This window comes from Erpetoichthys calabaricus, chromosome 16 (assembly GCF_900747795.2).
Source record: "Erpetoichthys calabaricus chromosome 16, fErpCal1.3, whole genome shotgun sequence".
NCBI classification, from domain to species: Eukaryota; Metazoa; Chordata; class Cladistia; order Polypteriformes; family Polypteridae; genus Erpetoichthys; species Erpetoichthys calabaricus.
Window position 1 is genome coordinate 91,226,898 of NC_041409.2, and position 23,123 is coordinate 91,250,020.

At 42.7% G+C, this 23,123-nt stretch overlaps 1 protein-coding gene across 1 annotated transcript in view; it reads right to left on the minus strand.

The window, feature by feature from the left end:
• Window positions 1–1,353: 1,353 nt before the first annotated feature.
• The window catches only part of ppp1r14d (protein phosphatase 1 regulatory inhibitor subunit 14D), a 52,666-nt gene continuing 30,896 nt past the window's right edge, over window positions 1,354–23,123 (minus strand). The window contains exons 2-4 of the mRNA XM_028821951.2: window positions 4,619–4,699; window positions 4,197–4,229; window positions 1,354–1,999 (exon numbers count right to left, since the gene is read on the minus strand). Of these exons, the coding sequence (XP_028677784.1) occupies window positions 1,931–1,999; window positions 4,197–4,229; window positions 4,619–4,699 (183 nt within the window). The 3' untranslated portion in view covers window positions 1,354–1,930. The remainder of the gene's footprint in view (window positions 2,000–4,196; window positions 4,230–4,618; window positions 4,700–23,123) is intronic.

Consider the following 23,123-nt stretch of genomic DNA (forward strand, 5'->3'; position numbering starts at 1 on the left):
TCCTGTCAATCATGGAGAATCCACTGAACAGGATCATCTCCAGACAGAGGAGCAGCTTCAGAGACAGACTGCTGTCACCGTCCTGCTCCACTGACAGACTGAGGAGATCGTTCCTCCCCCAAACTATGCGACTCTTCAATTCCACCCGGGGGGGTAAACGTTAACATTATATAAATTTATTGTCTGTTTTTACCTGCATTATTATCAATCTTTGATTTAATATTGTTTTTTTGTATCAGTAAGGTGCTGCTGGAGTATGTGAATTTCCCCTTGGGATTAATAAAGTATCTATCTATCTATCTATCTATCTATCTATCTATCTATCTATCTATCTATCTATCTATCTATGGAGCGTAAAAGTGACCAACGCTCTGCTGATTCAATAGCTGAACAGTTCCAAACTTCCACTGGCATTAACGGTGCGGCGAGAGCTTTATGGAGTGGGATTCCATGACCGAGCAGCTGCCTACAAGCCTCACATCACCAAGTCAAATGCCAAGCATCGGATGGAGTGGTGTACACGTGTTATGTGGAGTGATGAATCACGCTTCTCTGTTTTGCAGTCAGATGGGTGAGTCTGGGTTTGGCGGTTGCCGGGAGAACGTTACCTGCCTGGCTGCATTGTGCCAACTATGACGTTTGGTGGAGGAGGGCTAATGGTGTGGGGCTGTTTCTTAGGGTTTGGGCAGTGACAGGCAATCTTAATGCTTCAGCATACCAAGACATTTTGGACAACGCTGTGCTTCCAACTTTGTGGAAACAGTTTAAGGAAGGCCCTTTTTCTATTCCAGCATGACTGTGACCCAATGCACAAAGCAAGGTCCATAAAGACATGGTGGGATGAATTTGGTGTAGAAGACCTTGACTGATCCACACAGAGCCCTGACCTCAACCCCACTGAACACCTTTAGGATGAACTGAACTGGAGACTGTGAGAGGACTGTGGCGGTGGGTTGTTAACCTGAAATGATTGAGAGAAGGGCAGGACCCCCTCTACCGACTTGAAAAAATCTCTTGGCAATAGTCTTGTTTCAAGATTTTCTTTTATAATAGAGAGATATTTACTGTAATAAATAATACGTATACATAACAAAAGCAAGGACACTTGAGTATGGCTACCCCAGATGACATGATGGAGACACAGCCTGGTGTCCATGTCTAAGCTGCCAGGGTGCACTGCTGCGTTCCTTTCAGCCAATGAGCAGTGAAACTGAACATCTCATGGTGCCCAGGGCTCTACCGTGCCACACAGTGCAGAAGTACATAAGTCGGTTCTTGGAGTAAAATACAGTAAATCATTTTTGACACCATAAGAATACAGAATTGTACAAAATTGACAAATGGAGGGAGACATTTCATTTCACAGAATTTTATTCAGCTCTGTTTACTATGAAAAGACTCTCTCTTCATTCCTCCCCCTTAATCCTAAATCGTTACTTTTGCCATTTCCATCTACCTTCCAGGAAAAGAAACCTGCGTAGACCTCCACCGCCACCCCATACAGGTAATACACTTGGAAGACATTTTTCTGCTTCGTTTCTTCCGCTTGGAGTCAGCGGGCGTTAAGACACAAAGAGAGCGGCACACACACAGAGGTCTGCAGCAAAGAGACAAAGCAAATACAACACCGCGTCCAACTGTGTGACGTTATTATACATGAATCACGGGGAGGCGCACAGATATAAAGCAATCGAGGAAAATTTTTTCCATATATATATATTTTTTTTTTAACCAAATTTGATCACAGAACAAAAAAAAAAAAGTGTATAAATAGTTTCCAGCAGCTGTCCACAAGTTCCTCCTGCTCAGTTCAGTTTTGACCCATCGTGAGGTTTAATTCTTCACTGCAGTCGTTTTAACCCTATAGTGCCGCTCAGGCCTCCTTTATCTTAATAAAATCCCAACCTTATGAAAACAGATCTCCTGGTTTTCACTTGCGTTGTGGGATCGACATCTTTCGGAGACCTTTTATCCGATACAGAAGTCCATTAATAAATTCCTGTGGAAAGCAAAAAAACAGAACACTTTTATTACTGCACTGTATGTCCAGCAGCTTTTTCAAAGTGAGAGCCATCTTAAATATAAACTTGATAATAAGTCTAACACCTGGCCGCATAGGTGAAAGTTCAAAGTTCAAGGGTCCTGCCAAAAGCTAGCCGACGTTTTGTTTCCCGGCCGTTTCTGTGAAGTCGCTCGCTGTGCCTTTTCAACATTGAAACCTTTACTCAGGTGGTGTGCTGGTGACCTTCATGTCACTTGTCACCGAGTCGTGAACACCAAAGAGGCACAGAGAAGTGTGGTGCAACTTTAGAGGGCGAAAGGTACGAAAGGAGAAGAAATTCACACCAGTTTAAGTATTCAGTAGTGAGGTCTCACAGAGCCAGACATATAAAACACACATCTGGAGACGACCACCACTGAATTGGATTTAAATTATAAGTTCAGTATTTTTCAAAGATGAAGTTGTTTCTTCACAAACATGGTATATATGCATTTGCTACACAAAATGTTTTCACTGAATTTAAACAAATACCTTGCCCGAACTGGCACTTTACATTGGATGCTATGAGACATGGAGGAAAAGCTCAAAAACGGAACCAATTTTTGAAGCCAAGACAGTTATCAAGTTTTGGACCCACATCTTGCGATTACACACAAATTGTACAATAGCTTATACGTGTCATTTTTTAGCAAAAAACGCCAATATTATGAGATTCGGCCATTTTCAAACAAGACCAACCATGCACGACAGCTCAGCACTTGTTCTTCCTGCGCAATAACCTTTCACTTCCAAGGGGGTGTGGTTTCCTCTCAAAAGACCAAATCACAGTAAACTTTCCGTGCCTTGTGGTTGGTTTCATTTTGATTTATTTCCACATTTATACGAGAACTCACACAACCAAACTGAAAACGTATCCTTACCATGAGAAAAATAGAACTAGGAATAGGAGATGAAATGAGCATTTCCAGATCCCCTTCATTGTCACAAACATGCATCAGAAACATGGAAGGCATGGATGAACTGGTGTCCCGACTGGGATGGAGTATGATACCTTGACCAGCTGGGAAGCCATAATATAAGGACTGAAGGGGCACAGGTGCGGCCCGTCCCATTTGGGGAGATACAATAATGGACGGGTTGGGGGAGAACGTGTATCAGAGAAGGATTGTCCCCCAACACGATAGGTGGCAGTGCTCCTTTGGTGTGAACCTTGTTTGGACACCCACAGGGTTGCATGGGCCTTGGAGTTTGAAACAGCAGCCTTGTTGGGGTCTGTGGGTGCCACCAGAGGACGCTGCTGGAAGAAGACCTCCATGTTACGTGGAGCTTCCATCTAGTCCGGAAGTGCTTCCACTCTGGAATGATTTAGCACTGGAACTACTTGTTGGTCTGGCATACAAAAAGAGCTCCTCTGCCTCATTCAGGGAGTGGGAGTCAAGAAGTAACGGGACGAAGCTTGCGTGGAAGAGTGTGGAGGGAGATAACTGGTTTTGGTGTGCTAAAGGAAAAACCTGGAAAAGGAATTTTTGCAACATAAAAGCAAAGGAGAGTTTGATTTTATCTTAAGTGACTGGGATGGGCTCCATCTGTGCCTGAGCACTCAGTCAGAAGCAGGAGTTGTTTCGGGCAGATCGGACCACAACCTGATTCTTTTTATTCCCAGCTACAAGTTTTGCAAATATAGGAAAGGCTCGTCTGTCTGATGTCGCATGTTTTACACACCACGACAGAATGGAGAAGAAGAATAAAAAAAAAAGGCCGTGATTGTGTCTGAACTCAATGTACATGGAAAGCATCGTACAACACCGGTGCAGTCAGGAAGCACGTTATTAGCTAACAGGAAAACTGGCGATCACGCGATACTTTAGAAATGCGAAACTGTGCTGGAAAATCATCAGGCAGTCGTCTAGTATGACATGCCCTGATATTTCTAGTCGTGCAATCTGAAACTCAGATAGGCGGGTGATGAGATCAACAAGTGTGACATTCTCTCTGACTAGAAGTCATGTAATGTGATGTCGGCTTTAGTCTGCTGTTGCTCTTCACCTGCCATCTTCCGTTCTACAGAACAGCATGTTCCTTCATCTGTTTATTTACTCCTCAAACACTATTGAGGATTTTTTTTTTGGTTACAACCGATTTATAGTCAGCTATACAAATACAGAATTAACAACTAATTAAAAGTTGTTCTTACCTCTTTAGGTTTACAGCATTCCTGCAGAAGGTCCTGCAAAATGAAGACAGGTGTTAAAACTCTTCCAAAATGTTTGCAGTATCGAGGTGTGGCAAAAACGCGTCAAAACAGAAAACCTGCACCAAGAACTGAGGGAATTCTCAGGGTTACCACCCCGGAATTTGCTGGGATTTGTCTGTTTATGCCAGTCATTAATGTCCTGCTCACGCATACAGCACACTGCCAGGTGAAAGGGGTTGAGATCATGAAACATGTGCACAAGGGTCACCCTGCCGACTTGTGAGCAGTCAAGCAGGTCGTGCTGGCAGACAGTCTGGGAACGGCACCCCCCCCCCCCCCCCCCCCTGCATTCCACAAGAACTGAGAAAACAGGAAATCACCAATGGCAGAGTCCAGCGGAGCGGAGCGGAGGAGAGGCCTACCTGCAGTTTGCTTCTTTGGTCCTGGTCAGAGAGCTCCAGCAGCTCATCAATGTCAATTTCTAATTCTGGAATCTCCTCCTCCTGTTAGTAAAACACAAATTCACCTTTTAGTTTTGGGGGCAGCAACTGCATCTCTCAGTGTAGATGACATTCTCAAACCTGTTTAATGTACATTATCTGCCAATCCACCTATCTTAGTATCATCTGCTAACTTCATCATCTTGTTACTTATACAGGTGCTGGTCATAAAATTAGAATATCATGACAAAGTTGATTTATTTCAGTAATTCCATTCAAAAAGTGAAACTTGTATATTAGATTCATTCATTACACACAGACTGATGTATTTCAAATGTTTATTTCTTTTAATGTTGATGATTATAACTGACAACTAATGAAAGTCCCAAATTCAGTATCTTGGAAAATTAGAATATTGTGAAAAGGTTCAATATTGAAGACACCTGGTGCCACACTCTAATCAGCTAATTATCTCAAAAGCCTTTAAATGGTCTCTCAGTCGAGTTCTGTAGGCTACACAATCATGGGGAAGACTGCTGACTTGACAGTTGTCCAAAAGACGACCATTGACACCTTGCACAAGGCACACATAAGGTCTCATTTTCAAATACATTTTTTTTTTGCAGTTTATGAAGCTCTGTTTTTGTTTATACAGGTATTGTCAAGCTTGGGTCCCAGAGTTAGTGGCAAGAGAGACGGAAAGGGCGAGTCCAGGTTGGGTGTTAAAAGTTCTAAACATTGTGCGACAAGCATGTTACGCTGTGAGACGCAGCAGAGCAGCTACAGAGCTGCCGTTAAAAATGGCAAATCTCCGGCGACCCCGGTCACAACAGTATACGTATTTTTCCCATATTCGTTATAATGGAATATTTGTATGGTCCCGTGAATTTCATTACAATAGGATTCCACCTGTACTGTGGTGAATCTTTTTGAGCTTTTGTCAGAAGATTTCTGTTATTATATCTCTGCAAAATCTTTCTATAATCTTCTTATATAATACGCTGCCGTGGCTGTCCGTTTGTCTGTCCAGGATTTTAAATCACCTCGCAAACCGTTTGACCGATTGACCTGAAATTTGGTACACATATACTATGTGACGTTTACTATCCACTATCAGGGTGATGATTGACCTCCAAGGTTATTCCTCTTTTTATTTTTATTTTATTGTAGAATCAACTCTCGGCAGCGGCAGCGGGCGCCGTTCTCATTCCCTACCATCTTCGCTGTCACTTCCCCTACTTCTTCATATCTTAAATCATTCTTGAGGCAGATTGAAGAGTTAAGTGCCAGCTTAAGTGAAAAATTAAAGAAAACGTACTAAGCAATTGCAACACAAACACTGACTTAATCAGTTTTAACGTGAAAAGATGCCGACGAAAGAAGAAAAGAAGCGGGCTGCTAGGGTGGAGAAAAGAAGATCTGCTCAGGAAGGAACAAGAGCATCAACCTCTGAGCAAACGAATGATAAACGTACAGAGAAAGAGGAGGAAAACTAGGAATGATCAAGTGTGCAGGGCGCCGTTACTGGTATTGTGATACTACACGTACATACTTAGTCTAGAACAGCATTAACCAATCTGTGGGGCACAGCTCATGGCACTGACCTCAGACAAAACTCTGCCCCTCCTCTGACCCCACCCACAAAGCCCTCAATGGTGGCATCATCACTGGTGGGCCAATCCTGGACAAAATCTCCAACCCAATAAGACAAGTGTATTCACTGCATGTTATCGTGCAGTCCGCCATTACTGGTTATGCATATTAATGAAGCAGATCCCTGGCATGATTTTTTGGGTTGTATAATTTGCTGTTCTCTCGTTCTTTGTATTTCTCTGGAGTATTTGGAACTGATGTGAACTCTTTTGGAGACTTTATTGCCACGCATTGTTCCATTTGGATTAGCCTTGATCTCGAAACTAACTTTACTATATACAGTAAAAGGAGAATTTTCAAATGCCAAAGTAAAGTATTTCTTCTAAGATCTTTGAATGAGCATTTCTAATATTTCTTATTTTCGCCTTTTTCATAGCTTTACAGTAATCCCTCGCTATATCGCGCTTCGACTTTCGCGGTTTCACTCTATCGCAGATTTTATATGTAAGCATATCTAAATATATAACGCGGATTTTTCGCTGCTTCGCGGGTTTCTTCGGACAATGGGTCTTTTTACTTCTGGTACATGCTTTCTCAGTTGGTTTGCCCAGTTGATTTCACACAAGGGACGCTATTGGCGGATGACTGAGAAGCTACCTAATCAGAGCACACAGTTAAGTCCCTGTGTGCTGATTGGCTCAGCGACGGAGTGGTGCATTAACCAGGAAGTCTCATCTCACTCATTCAGCATTAACGTGCTCCTGCTACTGCTTCAGGGGCCGTGTCCAAGCGCCAACAGAAGATGCAAATGATTGCAGAAAAGGTAAAAGTTTTGGATATGTTGAAGGAAGGGAACAGCTACACCGCTGCAGGACACCATTACGGCATCAATGAGTCCACGATTCTTTTTATTTAAAAAGGAGGAAAAGCATATAAGATCTACGGCCGCAGTGTCCTTTAACCAGGGCGCAAAACGAGTTGTAAGTGGACGTGATAAGGCAGTAGTCTGGATGGAATCTGCTTTAGGGATTTGGATTGAAGAGTGATGGAAGAAGAACAACGGCGGTGCTACACAGTCGCCTGAAGAGGCTCCTTTAGAGGAGCTGTAACGCTATCCTTTGTAGTGCAGTAAAATTAAACTCATCGTTATCGGACAAGTCGTCGTGTCATCGTTGGTGAGTAACCATAATTAATTATCTATGTACAGTACTTATTACATGTACATAGTTTAGTGTCACTGTACACACATTTTACCGTATACAATTTTTCTTGCATTGTACGTATTTATCGCTGGTGGCCTGTCTGTCGTAATGGCTGTAACATATGTGATATTGAAGACGCTCGATATCTTTAAAATAATATTTAGGTTTTACCGTATATAAACTGTGTTTACAAACATAATTTCAACAAATCTTACCTAATATCTAAGAGAATACAAAGGGTTTATACTGTATAATTGTGCGGGAAATGTTTATAATAGGGGCGGCACGGTGGCGTAGTGGGTAGCGCTGCTGCCTCGCAGTTGGGAGATCTGGGGACCTGGGTTCACTTCCCGGGTCCTCCCTGCGTGGAGTTTGCATGTTCTCCCCGTGTCTGCGTGGGTTTCCTCCGGGCGCTCCGGTTTCCTCCCACAGTCCAAAGACATGCAGGTCAGGTGGATTGGCGGTTCTAAATTGGCCCTAGTGTGTGCTTGGTGTGTGTGTGTGTGTGTGTGTCCTGCGGTGGGTTGGCACCCTGCCCAGGATTGGTTCCCTGCCTTGTGCCCTGTGTTGGCTGGGATTGGCTCCAGCAGACCCCCGTGACCCTGTGTTCGGATTCAGCGGGTTGGAAAATGGATGGATGGATGTTTATAATAGTGTGGGAGAGTTTATAAGGGCTTAAAATATATAAAAAGAACCATATGAACATATGGTTTCTACTTCGCGGATTTTCACCTTTCGCGGGGGGTTCTGGAACGCAACCCCCGTGATGGAGGAGGGATTACTGTATACCATTTTGTTACTGTATATAATTTTGAGTTTTTGTCAGTTATTGTAGTCTTCATCTGCCTGCTATCATTGTAATCAATGCTGAAAAAGTGTAGCCCCTTTTACTGTGGACAGACCCTGGAACGCAGCAGCCTCTGAGGTCTGCAGTTTAAATATTCATACCGGGTGAGTATTCTTTAATAATAAGACTTTGAATGGGGTGTAATGCACATTAAATTAAGCTGTTTCACCTCTGAAGTTTCTAAATCACACACTAATGAGTGGCGCGTAGCCTCTGAGGTTGCATATGAAATATTACTTATGTGACCCACGCTAAGATAGTTACTTAGCTATTGCTGTGTATTATGAACTGCACTTAAACTCAGGGGTTACGTATCAGATCTGGTCAGGTTGGGGAGCATGAACCACACGATGAAACACTTCTCGAGATCCTGGTTGGCATAGGCAGACACACGGACCAGTCCCACCCTCTGGGAGTGACCCGCTATCTTCCACAGACATGGGCGTCCCCTTGGCCTGGTCCCCAATAATGAGCCGGATCACCCTCGGGAGAATCGCATCACATGGCTGTAGTGCCGTAATTGATGCTCCCTCACAATGCAGGTAATGTGTCTCAATCAGGACTCAGTGAGCAACACAAAGTCAAACCAGCAGGACCCAAGGATTCTCTGAAGAGACACATGAAGTCCAGTTTTCATCTCAGGTCACTGGATAGCCTCCATGTCTCACAACCATATAGCACTCTAAAGACTTGGACCTTCGTCCTTTTGCAGAGATATCGGCAGCGCCACACACCCCTTTATAGTGACCTCATGACCCCCCCCCATGCTCTCCCAATCCGTCTGCTGACTTCATATTAAGAGTCACCAGAGACATGAATGTCACTGCCAAGATCAGCAAACCTCTTGACGAGGTCGACACTCTCTCCGCACACAGACACGCTGCTGAAAGGTTACGTAAAGAAGGTGACTATTAGCCATAGTCTTATTGCTTTCTGGCGTATATAAACTAAAGCTTTGCAAATGATAGTAAGTCAAGCTAACTCTAATATTACAGTAGCTTATAACTTATTTAAATCACATAAAATTGGTCTTTAAGAGCAAAAGCAGTCAGCTGGAGTCAAATGAATGGTCCACACTCCTGTCATGTCATCGGTTAGGAGATGTGAGGCTGTGGAAGAACTGGGCAAGTTCAAATTTAACATCTCTCCAAACTCCCAACCAGGTAGAAACACCAACAAGACCATCTAGGACAGGCTTGGGGTACTTACTGCTGGAAGAGGTGTTGGTGAGAGCCAGCAGGGGGCGCTTACCCTGTGGTCTGTGTGTGGATCTCAGTGCCACAGCGCAGTGAAGGGACCAGTGTGGTCCTTCTGGTGAGACGTAAAACCGAGGTCCTTATCCTGCGTGGTCATAAAAGACCACTGGGGATCCTTTAAAAAGAGTAGGATGTCCCCCAGTGTCTTGGATAAATTACCCATCACAGCCTGGTCCGCTCCGGCCCCCCAATCATCCTCAGTCTCTCTCACCCTTTATAGCTAATGTGTGGTGAGCATACTGGCACTAAAATGGCTGCAGGTGGATGCTGCACATTGGTGATGGTTGAAGTGGCTATCAAAGTGCTTTGAGTGTCTTGAAAGGCACTATATAAAGGGAACTATCTATCTAACTATCTAACCCCCCACACCGTGAATAGAATAACCGTGAATAGAATTTTTCCCTTTTGTGTCGGCCAGAAAGTTTGATTTGTGTATTTTTGCGATGAGCTCTAATGCTGTCAGGGAGTAGCAAGCAGATGACGCCACAGGCATCTCTGTAGAGACGGCACTCTGCAAAAAGGAGGCAATTATCTCAAATACTGAAGCTTAAGTGTAAGTTAAAAATAATTCCCAGCATGCAGCTCTGACTCATAAATAGTTATTTTTAAATAACTGCAGCACTGAATCGGTTCCGTTCCTTCTCAGCTGTCACAACTGAACTTTCATCCAGAAGCTGGAAACAAGAACTGGCAATGAAGTGGGCGCAGGGTATGAGGGGCAGCTCTCCCCCTTCGCGCTGGCATTCAAATGGTGCCTGTCAGCGTGTCACATGAATGATTAATCAACGGCTTGCGGTGCACGGACTGTTTCTTCTTCTTCTTCTTCCTCCTCTCTGTCATGTAATTGGTTTTGGAGGCTTTCCAAGAGGATATTAAAGTCTGATCCTTGGGTTAGATAATCTCATCTGGCTGATGGCTCACTACCCACCTTTATTTTGTTGGCACCCCCACGCTCGTCTTAAATCACGTAAGCTGCGTTTCTGTCATTCTCAAGTACACCAGCTGACAAAGTTGTGATGGAGGCTGCTGTTGTTTTTATTCCATTTTCTCCTTCAATGTGTTTTCGGCTTAATCTTTACAAGCTCACCAGCAGCACCAGTATGTCTTCCCAATGTCCGCCAGTTGTCCACAGGGGATGTTCATAAAATTCTCGATAACACCACGTTGCTCTGATTGTGCTAATAAATTTACTGTGGAAGAACCACGGGCGGCCTGGCATGGTTGCTGCTGCTGCTTCCTGGATTCGTACGTATCCTGCACCTCGGTCATCATCTGTGTGGCGATTCTCTGTTCTTCACGTGTCTGGAGGAGATTTATCTTGACTTTGATTTTCTGCCGTCCACCATGAAGATCTGTCGGGCTTGTTTGCCAATTCCAAATTGTGTGTGAGCAGGTGGCACGTCCAGAGTTGGCCCCTGCCTGTAGCCCAGAGTTGGATTCAGCAGGTTTGAGGAGGTTACTGCTTTAATTGGAACAATGAAACGTGTAATCTGCTATGACATAAGAATAAAAATGAAAAGATGATGTTGTTGTATTAGTCTGGCAACATGAATTTATATTGTGGAATAAACAGGAAAGGAGGGATGGCCAGTTGGCGGAGGTCTCCAAACCGGACTTTGTCTGTTTTAACTAACCACAGACCCCCCTGTTCTTCAGGATGCTGCTGCTGACTTGTGTTTTTATATAGATAGATAGATAGATATTAAAGGCACTATATAATAGATAGATAGATAGATAGATAGATAGATAGATAGATAGATAGATAGATAGATAGATAGATAGATAGATAGATAGATAGATGTGAAAGGCACTATAAGATAGATAGATAGATAGATAGATAGATAGATAGATAGATAGATAGATAGATAGATAGATAGATAGATAGATAGATAGATGTGAAAGGCACTATAAGATAGATAGATAGATAGATAGATAGATAGATAGATAGATAGATAGATAGATAGATAGATAGATAGATAGATGTGAAAGGCACTATAAGATAGATAGATAGATAGATAGATAGATAGATAGATAGATAGATAGATAGATAGATAGATAGATAGATAGATAGATAGATACTTTATTAATCCCAAGGGGAAATTCACATACTCCAGCAGCAGCATACTAATACAAAAAAACAATATTAAAGAGTAATAAAAATGTAGGTAAAAACAGACAACAACTTTGAACAACTTTTTGTTTTCCTCACTTCTGTTGTCAGCTGGCCAAGTGGCTTTATTGTCATACCATCCATAGAGCGCATTGCAGCATACAGTGGCACAAGATAATAGGAACACAATGTAATAAATACGAGCGAGAGAGAGAGAGAGAGAGAGGGTGGGGGGGTGGGGGGGTGGGAACACACACTGATGGCGCGTTACCACACCCACCACATGAAGAACTTGGGACCCGAGTGCAGCGGGTGACACCTCAGCACCACACTGGAACAGCGCAACTTTTATTTTTTTTTGCCAATCCTGCCACCAACCACCAAGTTTCCCCTGCATGTCTAAATCAAAATACACACATGAGGGTAAAGCTTTAAGTAAAGGCAATTTGAACATTTCACACTGAGCGCAACAGATAGAAGCTGATGTGATAACGTGTTTGTGAATAGCTTATGGGTAGTGTGAACACGCACATGGATGCTCCGATGTGGCATATTACTCCACTGTAGAACAACACGCCGTAGTGAGATTTCTCTGGGCAGAAGGAGTGAAACCTGCTGAAATTCACCAAAAGATGTTGGCTCAGTACGGAAGTGAAAGAAGCCGTAACTCAATGAGAAGTTTATGAGTGGGCAGAGAGGTTTAAAGCGGGATAAACAAGCGTAACTGATGAAGATCGATCTGGTGGACCATCAACATCACACACACAAACCCATGTCAACATGTCAAATGTGTTCATCAGAGACGACAGACGGATGACGTTGTCTGCTGTTGCTGCACATATGGATATCAGATATGAAACTGCACAGGCCGGAGTGCATGATAACTTGGAGTACTGCAAAGTTTGTGCAAGATGGATACCCAAATAGCTTACTGATATGTACAAGGAACAGTGTGTGGAGGTTACCACCCAGTTCCTAAATTGCTATAAAGAAGATCCGAGTGTTCTGGAGGGGGATTGTCACCGGAGATGAGATGTGGGTCTATTACTGTGAGCCAGAAAGCAAGAGACAAAGCATGCGGTGGAAGCCGCCATCTTATTCCATAAAGAAGAAATTCAAATGGCAGGCCCCCCCGCCAAGAAAATCACGATGACCTCCTTTTGGGACATGAAGGCTCACTTTCAGAAACATGGACAGTCAATGACCAGTACAACGTATTGTGCTATGCTGAGAGAGAAAATGAAATTTGTGGGAAAAGAAGAGGAATGCTGTCCATGACAATGCACATCCCCATGTCTTCTACAGCCCCCTTAGGGCCCTCATCTAACACCATGCCACTGTCATATCTTCAGTCCACTTAAAGAGTCTCTAGATAGATACATAGACAGATAAATGTGAAAGGCACTACACAATAGATAGACAGATAGATAAATGTGAAAGGCACTATATAATAGATAGACAGATAGATAAATGTGAAAGGCACTATATAATAGATAGATAGATAGATAGATAGATAGATAGATAGATAGATAGATAGATAGATAGATAGATAGATGTGAAAGGCACTATATGATAGATAGATAAATGTGAAAGGTACTATATAATAGATAGATAGATATAAATTTACCAAACCAAACTGGATGAAAGGGCAGGTAATGTACAATTGGACAGCATACAGCCTTCAGAAGTTGAAATGTAATGTAGGTAAATGTAAAGTGATTACATATAGGAAAAATGTGAGGTTTGAATACACAATGGGAGGTCAGAAAATCTAAAGTTCACCTTATGAGAAGGATTTCGGAGTTGTGTGTGGACTCTACATTATCAATGTCCAGACAGTGTTCAGGAGCCATTAAGAAGGCTAACAGAATGTCAGGTTATATAGCGCCTTGATGTGTGGAGTACAAGTCACAGGAGGTTCTGCTCAAGCTTTATAACACACTGGTGAGGCCTCATCTGGAGTCCTGTGTGCAGTTTGGGTCTCCAGGATACAAAAAGGACACAGCAGCACAAGAGAAGGTCCAGAGAAGAGCGACGAGGCTGATTCCAGGACTACAGGGGATGAGTTATGAGGAAAGATTAAAAAAGCTGAGCCTTTACAGTTTAAGTTAAAGGAGATTAAGAAGAGACCTGACTGAAGTGTTTAAAATTATGAAGGGAATTAGTCCAGTGGATCGAGACGGTGACTTTAAAATGAGTTCATCAAGAACACGGGGACACAGGGAGACTTGTTAAAGGGTGAATTTCACACTAATGTTACATATTTTTTCTTCACACAAAGAACCATACAAATATAGAATAAATAACAAAACAAGTGGGGATAGGGGCAATCATATCTCAATTTTATATTATTTTAGACAATCTTGGTGAACAGGGTGAACTTGCTGGGCTGAATGGCCTGCTCTCATGTTCTGACATTCTGAGAATGGCGATCTGTTGCATGTTCATTAGCACATACAAGTTAAGGATTTCATGCTATTCTGCACACATGACTATAATGACCTTTGTAAATGCAGGAGTCAGTGGACTGGGGTCAAAGACAATTCCTTAGCTGGCCAGGAGGCTGAAACGGAAGGAGTGCAAGAATGGAGGCGCAACACAGCCAGAAAGATCCTACATTTCTATCTAATTCGGGAGGAACGATGAATGGATGGGTAAAAGACAAATGGATTCTATAAACAGTTCAGTGGTGACAGGCAGGGGGCGCTAAGGTTATTATAGTTAATCATAAGTATAGTAATCATGAAAAAAAAAAAATCAACCCCGAGATTTTGATTAATCTTGACGTTTTAAACATCCCAGAGTCCAAAAATACAGTTTTTTGGAATTATCTGTGTGTGTGTTTGTGTGTGTGTATAAACACGATAACTCAAAAACACAACAAGATGGATGAAATTCGGCATGTGGTTGTTACACCAAAATTGTAGATCTGTATTAACTTTTGGGGCAAATCCATCAACCGGAAGTGGTACTTTAGCTGAACACATACTCGATTTTTGTTGGTTTTTTTTTACATTCATGCAGTTACAGAGTCCGATTTATTCAACTTTACTTTATTAATAATTGTTCAATATATTATTAATTTGATTTCATTTGTTGTTGACGGTTCTTTAACGTGCATAATATAAAAATATAATCATTGTCTTGCAGTTTACTCCTCAAATATCCATCCACATATCTGAGTATATGAGAAAGTCTAGGGGAGAGCACTCCCGATTTTTGAAAATAAAACGACATTAATCGAGAGACTGACTTAGGTCATCATACAAGATCAGCATATTGTTACTGACCAATTACTTTTGCTTTAAAAATGTTGTTTAACACCGAAACGATACAAACTTTGTAAAACTCCTGAGTTGGCAACGTCTCTACTGAACTACAGGTAGGTAGGCGAAGAGAGTCTGCCAACTGGTGAAAAATTAACATACTATTGTGTTTTTGTATTTATTCTATATTTATTAATTTATCTTTTCTAGTTCACATTCACAACTCAAAATACCTGATACAGTAATCCCTCACTTATCGCGGGAGATAGGTTCCAAGGCTGACCGCGATAACTGAATTTCCGCGAAGTAGGGACACCATATTTATTTAATTATTTAACGTGTATTTGGACGTTTTTAAACCCTCCCTGTATTGTTTACAACCCACCCTTTACTCTATTAATAACAGGGACAACCGCTAAGCAATATGAAATCGGTAGATAAGTTTACACTTACTGTATAGCGAAGTACACGTAGCAGCTTGTAGGCGGTCATGACGTCGTCGACCTTGTTGCAAAGATTCCTAAAGCAGATTCCATCCAGACTACTGCCTTATCACGTCCACTTGCAACTCGTTTTGCACCCTGGTTAAAGGACACTGCGGCCGTAGATCTTATATGCTTTTCCTCCTTTTTAAATAAAAAGAATCGGTGTCCTGCAGCGGTGTAGCTGTTCCCTTCCTTCAACATATCCAAAACTTTTACCTTTTCTGCAATCATTTGCATCTTCTGTTGGTGCCTGGACATGGCCCCTGCAGCAGTAGCACGTTAATGCTGAATGAGTGAGATGAGACTTCCTGGTTAATGCAACACTCCGTCGCTGAGCCAATCAGCAGCACACAGGAACTTAACTGCGTGCTCTGATTGGGTAGCATCTCTTGTATGAAATCAACTAGGCAAACCAAATGAGGAAGCAAGTAAAAAGACGCATTGTCTGCAGAAACCCGCGAAGCAGCGAAAAATCCGCGTTATATATTTAGATATGCTTACATATAAAATCCGCGAAGTCGTGAATCCGCGAAAAGTGAACCGCGAAGTAGCGAGGGATTACTGTATTGTGAAAATAATCCAGTAGCAGAATTTTAAAATATTTGTCCCCCTTTTTTCAATGCTTCTCTCTCTCTCTCAAAACAGATAGTTGAAATATCATAATCTTTTTGTTCTTAACATCAGTCATATCATACATATTGCATACCAGGGATTTTTCCTGCCTTGCATCCAAACCTACTGGGGTAGGCTCTAGGTTTCCTGTGATCCTGCTCTGGATAAACAGGTTTAGATAATGTATATATTTGTTCTTAATCTCAGATGCTGTCTCTGTGGTTTTGTGCCCGTCCATACACCGATTACCTACTCTTGCTCTGCTCATTAAGGGTTTACTGTTCTTATGATGGGCTATTCAAGTCTCACCACCTCTAACCTTCACACATCATGTTTGTTTCTCTTTGTTTCCCTCAATACAGCTAGGTGGGGTCTGCAGACTGGTTCAAGTCTAAGAGTCCTGTTCTTCCTAAGCCCCCATGATATTCATGATTACACCTGTCAGAACACAGTAGATTCTGTTTTCTGATTTTTGATACCTTTTCAGGCCTGCAGGTGGCAAAATTCTGTCTATAAATTTTCTGTGCCTGAGATGGAATCAGAGATCAATATGGCTGGTAGAAAATAACAAAGCCCAGAATGGGAGATTTTTGAATGCAATATTGAAGGCCTTCATTATAAGCACATTGCCTTGGAGCGGGATATGTTGTGTGCTGCAGACATTTTGAGTAAAAAACCCTCAAACCTTAAAATTCACCTAAATTTCATTTCAAATTGGCCCATACTGGGCAATAAAAGGAAAATAGAAAAAGTGTCAACAGTCAGCACAAATTTGTTTAGCACAAATGACATAGAAAATATTATAAAATTGTGTAAAATTGTTCATATTCAGTATCTGGTTTTGATTATGCTTGTTTTTATCAGACGAAAACAAAACCAGATAGCAAACCAAGTAGTGTAGTAAGCTTCCACAAACATTAAACTCTTATCCAAATCCAAAATGTACAGTTCTGTCTGATCATGACACAAAACTAAACTTCACAGGAGCTCCATGCCATACATTACTAAAACTGAAATTAATAGATATAAAAATAAAATAGAAATGTCTTTGTGAAATAAAAACTAAATTAAAACTAAAAATACACGATGAAGGAGAACTAAAACTAAACTGAATTTCCAAGTTAGGTCGGATAAAAGATTGAAATAAAAACTAATATAAAAAGGCAAAACTAGAATAACCTTGGAGGGACACGATGAGGTCTAACAGGGGATCTAAAGAAGGGCATGCAAACAAGTAGAGGCCTGGCGCTCCCGAAAAAACAGGAGTAAGTTGGACAACCTGGCATCCGTCTTTATCTGAAAACACTAGCCTACAATTTTAATCAAGAGTGGTAAAGAACTACACCTGGTCAGTGTCAAAGTAAAATGTGTATAAAAAAATCCAAGTAACAGACTGGCAAAGGTAGAAATTATTACTGATTTCCGTATGGCTGTAATGTCTTCCAGCTTCTTGTACTCAAATTTAACCCAAGGATTCTTAATGTTCAGATCCACCAGTCTACCATTTGCAGGGTCCCTTTAATGGACTCTCCCTTCATGATGAAGGGTGACGCGTGAAGTCAATAACATCACAGATGCCAGCTAAACATGAAACCAGGCAAACGAATGGCTCCTGCCAGCTGCACAGCGAGCCGAGTGTAACTCTATACACATTTAGATCACAGCTAGAAAAGAACTGGCAGTGAACAGCAGGGTGGTGGGTGGGTGGCATCCTGAACAGAACGTAATCACTGGTGCAGTCTCAAAAGAAGAAGCAGCATCTCCCACTCTCGCAACCGGACACAAAAACATGCCCGTGTAAAAAGTCAGCTGAAAGGGCATCGCCCAGACTGGCCCCGTTTGTCAGACCCCACTCCAACTGGCACCCTGCACGTGCACCAGATTAGTCCTTAGTGACACTATCCTGCCCTTCTATATGACACATCTACACAGTAAATGCCACCCCAAGTACAACGCTTTTGCTTCCATTTCTGTTTTTGTAAGGTGAGCACTGGCGGATGAATTGATTTGCACAGGACACACGGCGAGTCTCTGCCAGGCCATGTGTCTTTGTGACTTGGATTCCTGGTTGGCGTTGACTGTGTGATCTTTTGGTAACAGACTTGACCAGTTTTGACGATGGTTCATCTCCCGATTCCTATTTGTTAAAGCAATATCTGCCTTGGGGCGGCAGGGTGGCGCAGCAGGAGCGCTGCTGCCTCTCAGTAAGGAGACCAGGGTTTGCTTCCTGGGTCCTCCCAGCATGGAGTTTGCATGTCCTCCTTGTGTCTGCATGGGTTTCCACTGGGCACTCTAGCTTCCTCCCACAGTCCAAAGACATGCAGGTTAGGTGGACTGGTGATTCTAAATTGGCCCTAGTGTCTGGTTGCAGTGTATGTGTGTAATCTCACCCTACGATAGACTGGCACCCTGTCCTGAGTTTGTTCTTTGCCTTGCGCCCTATACTAGCTGGGATACGCTCCAGCAGACCCCCGTGACCACATTCAGGACTAAACAGGTTAGAAAATAACTGAATATCTATCTGCCTTTCTCCAGAAGTAGCAGAACAAGGATGCGTGAGTGAATGTGTGCCATGGTAGACTGGTATATTGTCCAAGGTTGGTTCCTGTTTTGTGGCCACCGCTGCCAGGATAAGCTCCTCTTTACGCCCATACCACTTTGACCTGGTTATGGACATGCGGACTCATGAGATAAAAGGCCAATCCTCCTATTGTGTGCAACTAACTGATGACACAGTGTTGTGTGACAAACAGTGGAAAACCAATTGCAACAAAGATCACAGCCCATGGGCACGAGTTGGAGAACATCAGCCAGTTCAAGTCCCTGGGGGTCTAACATCAGTGAAGAGGACTCCAAAACTGAAGTCATAACAAGGGCGGCGCAGACTACAGCAGCCCTCCCTAAAATGAAGCCAAAGGGATTGGCCTTAAGGCCAAGATGAGATGATCACATTCATTGGTCTTTTCCATCTTTTTATATGTACGCAAATCCTGGACCGCAACAGCAGTACTGCAGCAAAAAATCCAAAGGGTGAGGATTAGGTGCTACAAAACCATTCTGGGGATTTCATATCTCAATCGTGTCAGCAACGACCAGATCCACTGCATCATCCAACAGCAGTCAGGCAACTATGAAGACCTCCCCAGGATAGTAAAGAAGAGAAAGCTAAAATGGTAAGGTCAAGACCCAAGATCTGAGTGCCCATCCAGGACAATCTTGCAAGGAACGGTCCAATGGAAAAAGAAAGGAGGCAGACAAAGAGAAAAGTGGATGGACAACACCTCGGGGTGGAACCAAATGATGTTTGCTGAAACCCAAATGCTGGAACATAACCAGCAAGTAAGGTGACAACTGGCTGAATGTTCAGCTGTATAGTGGTGCCATGAGCACTCCCGGTCAACAGATTGGACAGATACTGTGTTGTGTAGCACCAGAAAGGAGTAATGGGCAAAGGAAGTTGGGAGAATGGAGAAGGACTTTGGGAGATAGAGGATTGAAGATAAACAGGAAGAAGACAATGTTTGAGGTTTTATGATGATCAGAAAATTAGAATGCAGGGAGAGCAACTGAAAAGAGTGGGTAAGTGTAGACATCTATGATCAGTGGTGGCCCAAGATGGAAAATTAGATGCAGAGATAATCCACAGAGTGCAGTGAGGACAATTGGATGAATGTATCAGGAGTCTTGTGCGATCAAAGAATTAGGCGTTCAAAACCAGCAATGATGTATGGAGCAGAGACATGCACAGTAAAGGGGGCGCAGGAGAAGAAGTTAGATGTGGCAGAAATGAGAATGTCGAGATGGCTGTGTGGAGTTACAAAGAAGGACAGAATAAGACATGAGACAATCAGAAGGGCACCAAAAATGGGAGAGAAATCTAAGAAAGAATAGGAACATACAGTAGGTTGAAGTGGTGAGGAGAGACAATGAAGATGTGGGTAAAAGAGAGATGGGAATGGGAGTAGAGAGGAAGAGAAAGCGGTAGAAGATGAAATGGAGGTGGACGGGAAAAATAAAAGAAGATTTGAGGGAAGAGGGTCTGACTGGCAAGGAGGTGCAGGACCAAGAAGTTGGATCTCACACATCGACACCACACAGAAGTTGGAAGAGATGAAGAGGATGAAGATGAAGGAGCTCCCAAGATAAGTTCTGATCACCCTGAAACCCATATTAGAGATAAGCAGGTCCAGAATGTGGAGGAATACAAAAAATATTGTAAATCAGAGGTGCTTATTTCATAAGAATTGACTAATATACACCCAACCTGACAGGCAAGTTGATAAAGACTGTTGTCCAAATATTTCATATCTGTTAACAAAACGGGACACTGGAAAGGATGTCTGTCCATCTTTAGCGTGAAATGAGCAGCTGAGGAAGAGATGTGCGAGCAGTCATACCGGTCATGAGAGAAATGTTGTGATTGGCTGGTGTTACTCAGACAGATGTGGTAACCTAAGACGGGATCTCCTAATACACAACATATACATATTTAATTGTTACAGAGGATCGATTGTAAAGCTATCCCTGAAACTCTTCACCTTGCCATAGCCCCAGGACTGAAGATGAGGACTTGTCCGTCTAGTCCAGTGTGTTTTTTTTTCCCATGACTGGGCTGTTTTGAACGGTCGTTTTTGGGCTATTTATGGAGTTACATTTGAGAGAAAAAACAAATCGTTGTGAGACAGTCCCTCATTGACCTCTGTCATCACCTACGGTCTGCCTCTGATCACGGCATACCATGGATTTAGTGTTGGGGAATGTTACATTACTCATTACTCACATAAAAACGTGTAGTGGCGATGCTGTTCAGAGAAAGTGGGGGCTGACACAGAGTGGATCAGCTGACGTCCTTGGGAGGCGCACATCCCACAGTGTTTAGAGGTGGACTATGTGCAGCTGACAAATGGAACTCTCCATTTAGCTAACTCCACAAAGTGCTCGCCTCTAACCCAGAGATCGTGGGCTCGCGACCGGTCACCGACAGTTCACTACAGCACAAATCTTTGAACTGAGACAACTGGCGACGAGGATGGGATTTGCACTGTGGACGGGTGAAGTGTAGTGGTGACACCACACAGAAAAGGTGAGGGTGGACACAGAGAGATATCAGCTGACATCCCCGGGAGGCGCACCATTCACAGCGTTCAGAGATGGACTCTGTGCAGCTGATGGATGGAGCCCTCCATTCAGGTCATACTGCAAAGTGATTGCCGCCAGGGATCGCAGGTTTGTGACTAGACACCAACAGTTCACTACAGCACAAATCTTCAAACTGAGACATGTTATATAATTACTTGTAATAAAATGTATTATAAACAGTGCAACACTTTTGTGCTAATTTTTATTCTTTTGTACGAAAAACTGCACAGTTCACCGTCCAGCATTTGTTATGAAATCTTACGCCCCTATATGAACCTTCACTCATTACTACTCTATTCCAGGTCAGAATGATAGCATTAAGCAGGACTCAATGCTATTCATTTTAGTGCCCCTTATTAGTGATGAACAAACTCTGAGGAAATCACTTCTCCGCGAGTTCGGCGAAATGATGGTAATGTTTGTGAACTTCACCAAACTCCTCGAAATGCATTGAAGTCAATGGGGAAGGAGGAACTGAACTCGTTTTGAGTGGCTTATCATGGTGCAATGATTTTTTAAGTATCTCTGAGGGCTAGCGAAGTGTTTGCCAACTATGCTGGACTGATTATTGTGGCCAAAAATGTGATCCGAGCCGTGAGGGAGCAGTGCCAACCACTGCATCTCAAACAACAACAGACACAGACAGAATGATAACCACAAACAAAATACAACAAATGGCCACAAACTACCAATATGTAAAAAAAAATATATATATCATTGCGCTCGTAGATTTTCAGTGTTGGAGCACACACTGGCCTTGTGACGAAACAGCAGCGTGAGACTCATTCTGATGCTTGAAGTCACGGCAATCTCAGTCCAGATGCTTTACAATTTTTTCTTCAGTGAACAAGATAGAAATGCCTAGCAAACAGTAATAAATCTTTCGTTATTATTATTATAATAACAGGATCACGTGTTCTGTTTTCTCGGCTAGGGGGAGGATGAGGGCTCCTTTAAGTCTTATTTTGAGATCCTAGCTGGGCACATGGCTAATATTACTTGCAAATTAGCCATGCAGTGCTGCAGGCTCTTGCTCAGGGATCAGTGTTATATTTCCAGTGGCAGTACTAGTAATATTTTCATGTTTGTCAGCTAATGTACCCCTCAAATGAAAATACAGTTATCGTTTGCAATTCCTAGGGGTTAGAAGTGATGGACCAAAAACAAATGTGAAAACCTGCAAATATGTTTTGGGCCCCCCCACCACAGTTCCTAATACTGTTAAGTTGACCATAAGACTTAAAAATAACATACAGTCAATTATTTAAGAAATTCTATGCAATACAGGACAGTTATATATACAGTATAACACCGAAAAAAAAGTAAAACAATACGTAATTAAGGTACCATATACCGTACTGCAATGTAACATATGGAGTCTTCACCACCACTGGTGTAGCTGCAGCATCGGCTTCACAGATTTGCTGCTCTCTTTTCTTGATATACCGCACTTTTGGCTCGTTAAAGAAACACGGCACCCAAAAATGATATTTTATTTTCAAATGTTACTTACCCCATGTAGTCTGTAGTGACAGCCAAGAAAAACTTTGAATCTCTTGTGTTTGTAGGGGAAACACAATACGTGTTGTGACTAATTCTGGACAATGTTTAGACAAACATCCCCGGCGCATATCGGGCTGAGCCCCGCCCCCACCTCGGCTACTCAGACCACATCTCTGTTATGCTAATTCCAGCATACAGACCACTCGTCAGGCGTTCAAAACCGGTTCTGAAGCAAGTGAAAACCTGGCCAGCAGGAGCCATCTCTGCTCTTCAGGATTGTTTTGAGAGCACTGACTGGAACATGTTTAGGGAGGCTGCAACTTACGGCGACTTCACTGACTTGGAGGAGTACACTTCATCAGTGACCAACTACATCAGTAAGTGCACCGATGACGTCACTGTCTCCAAGAACATCATCTCACGACCCAACCAGAAACCGTGGATTACTGCGGAAGTGCGTGCAATTCTGAGGAC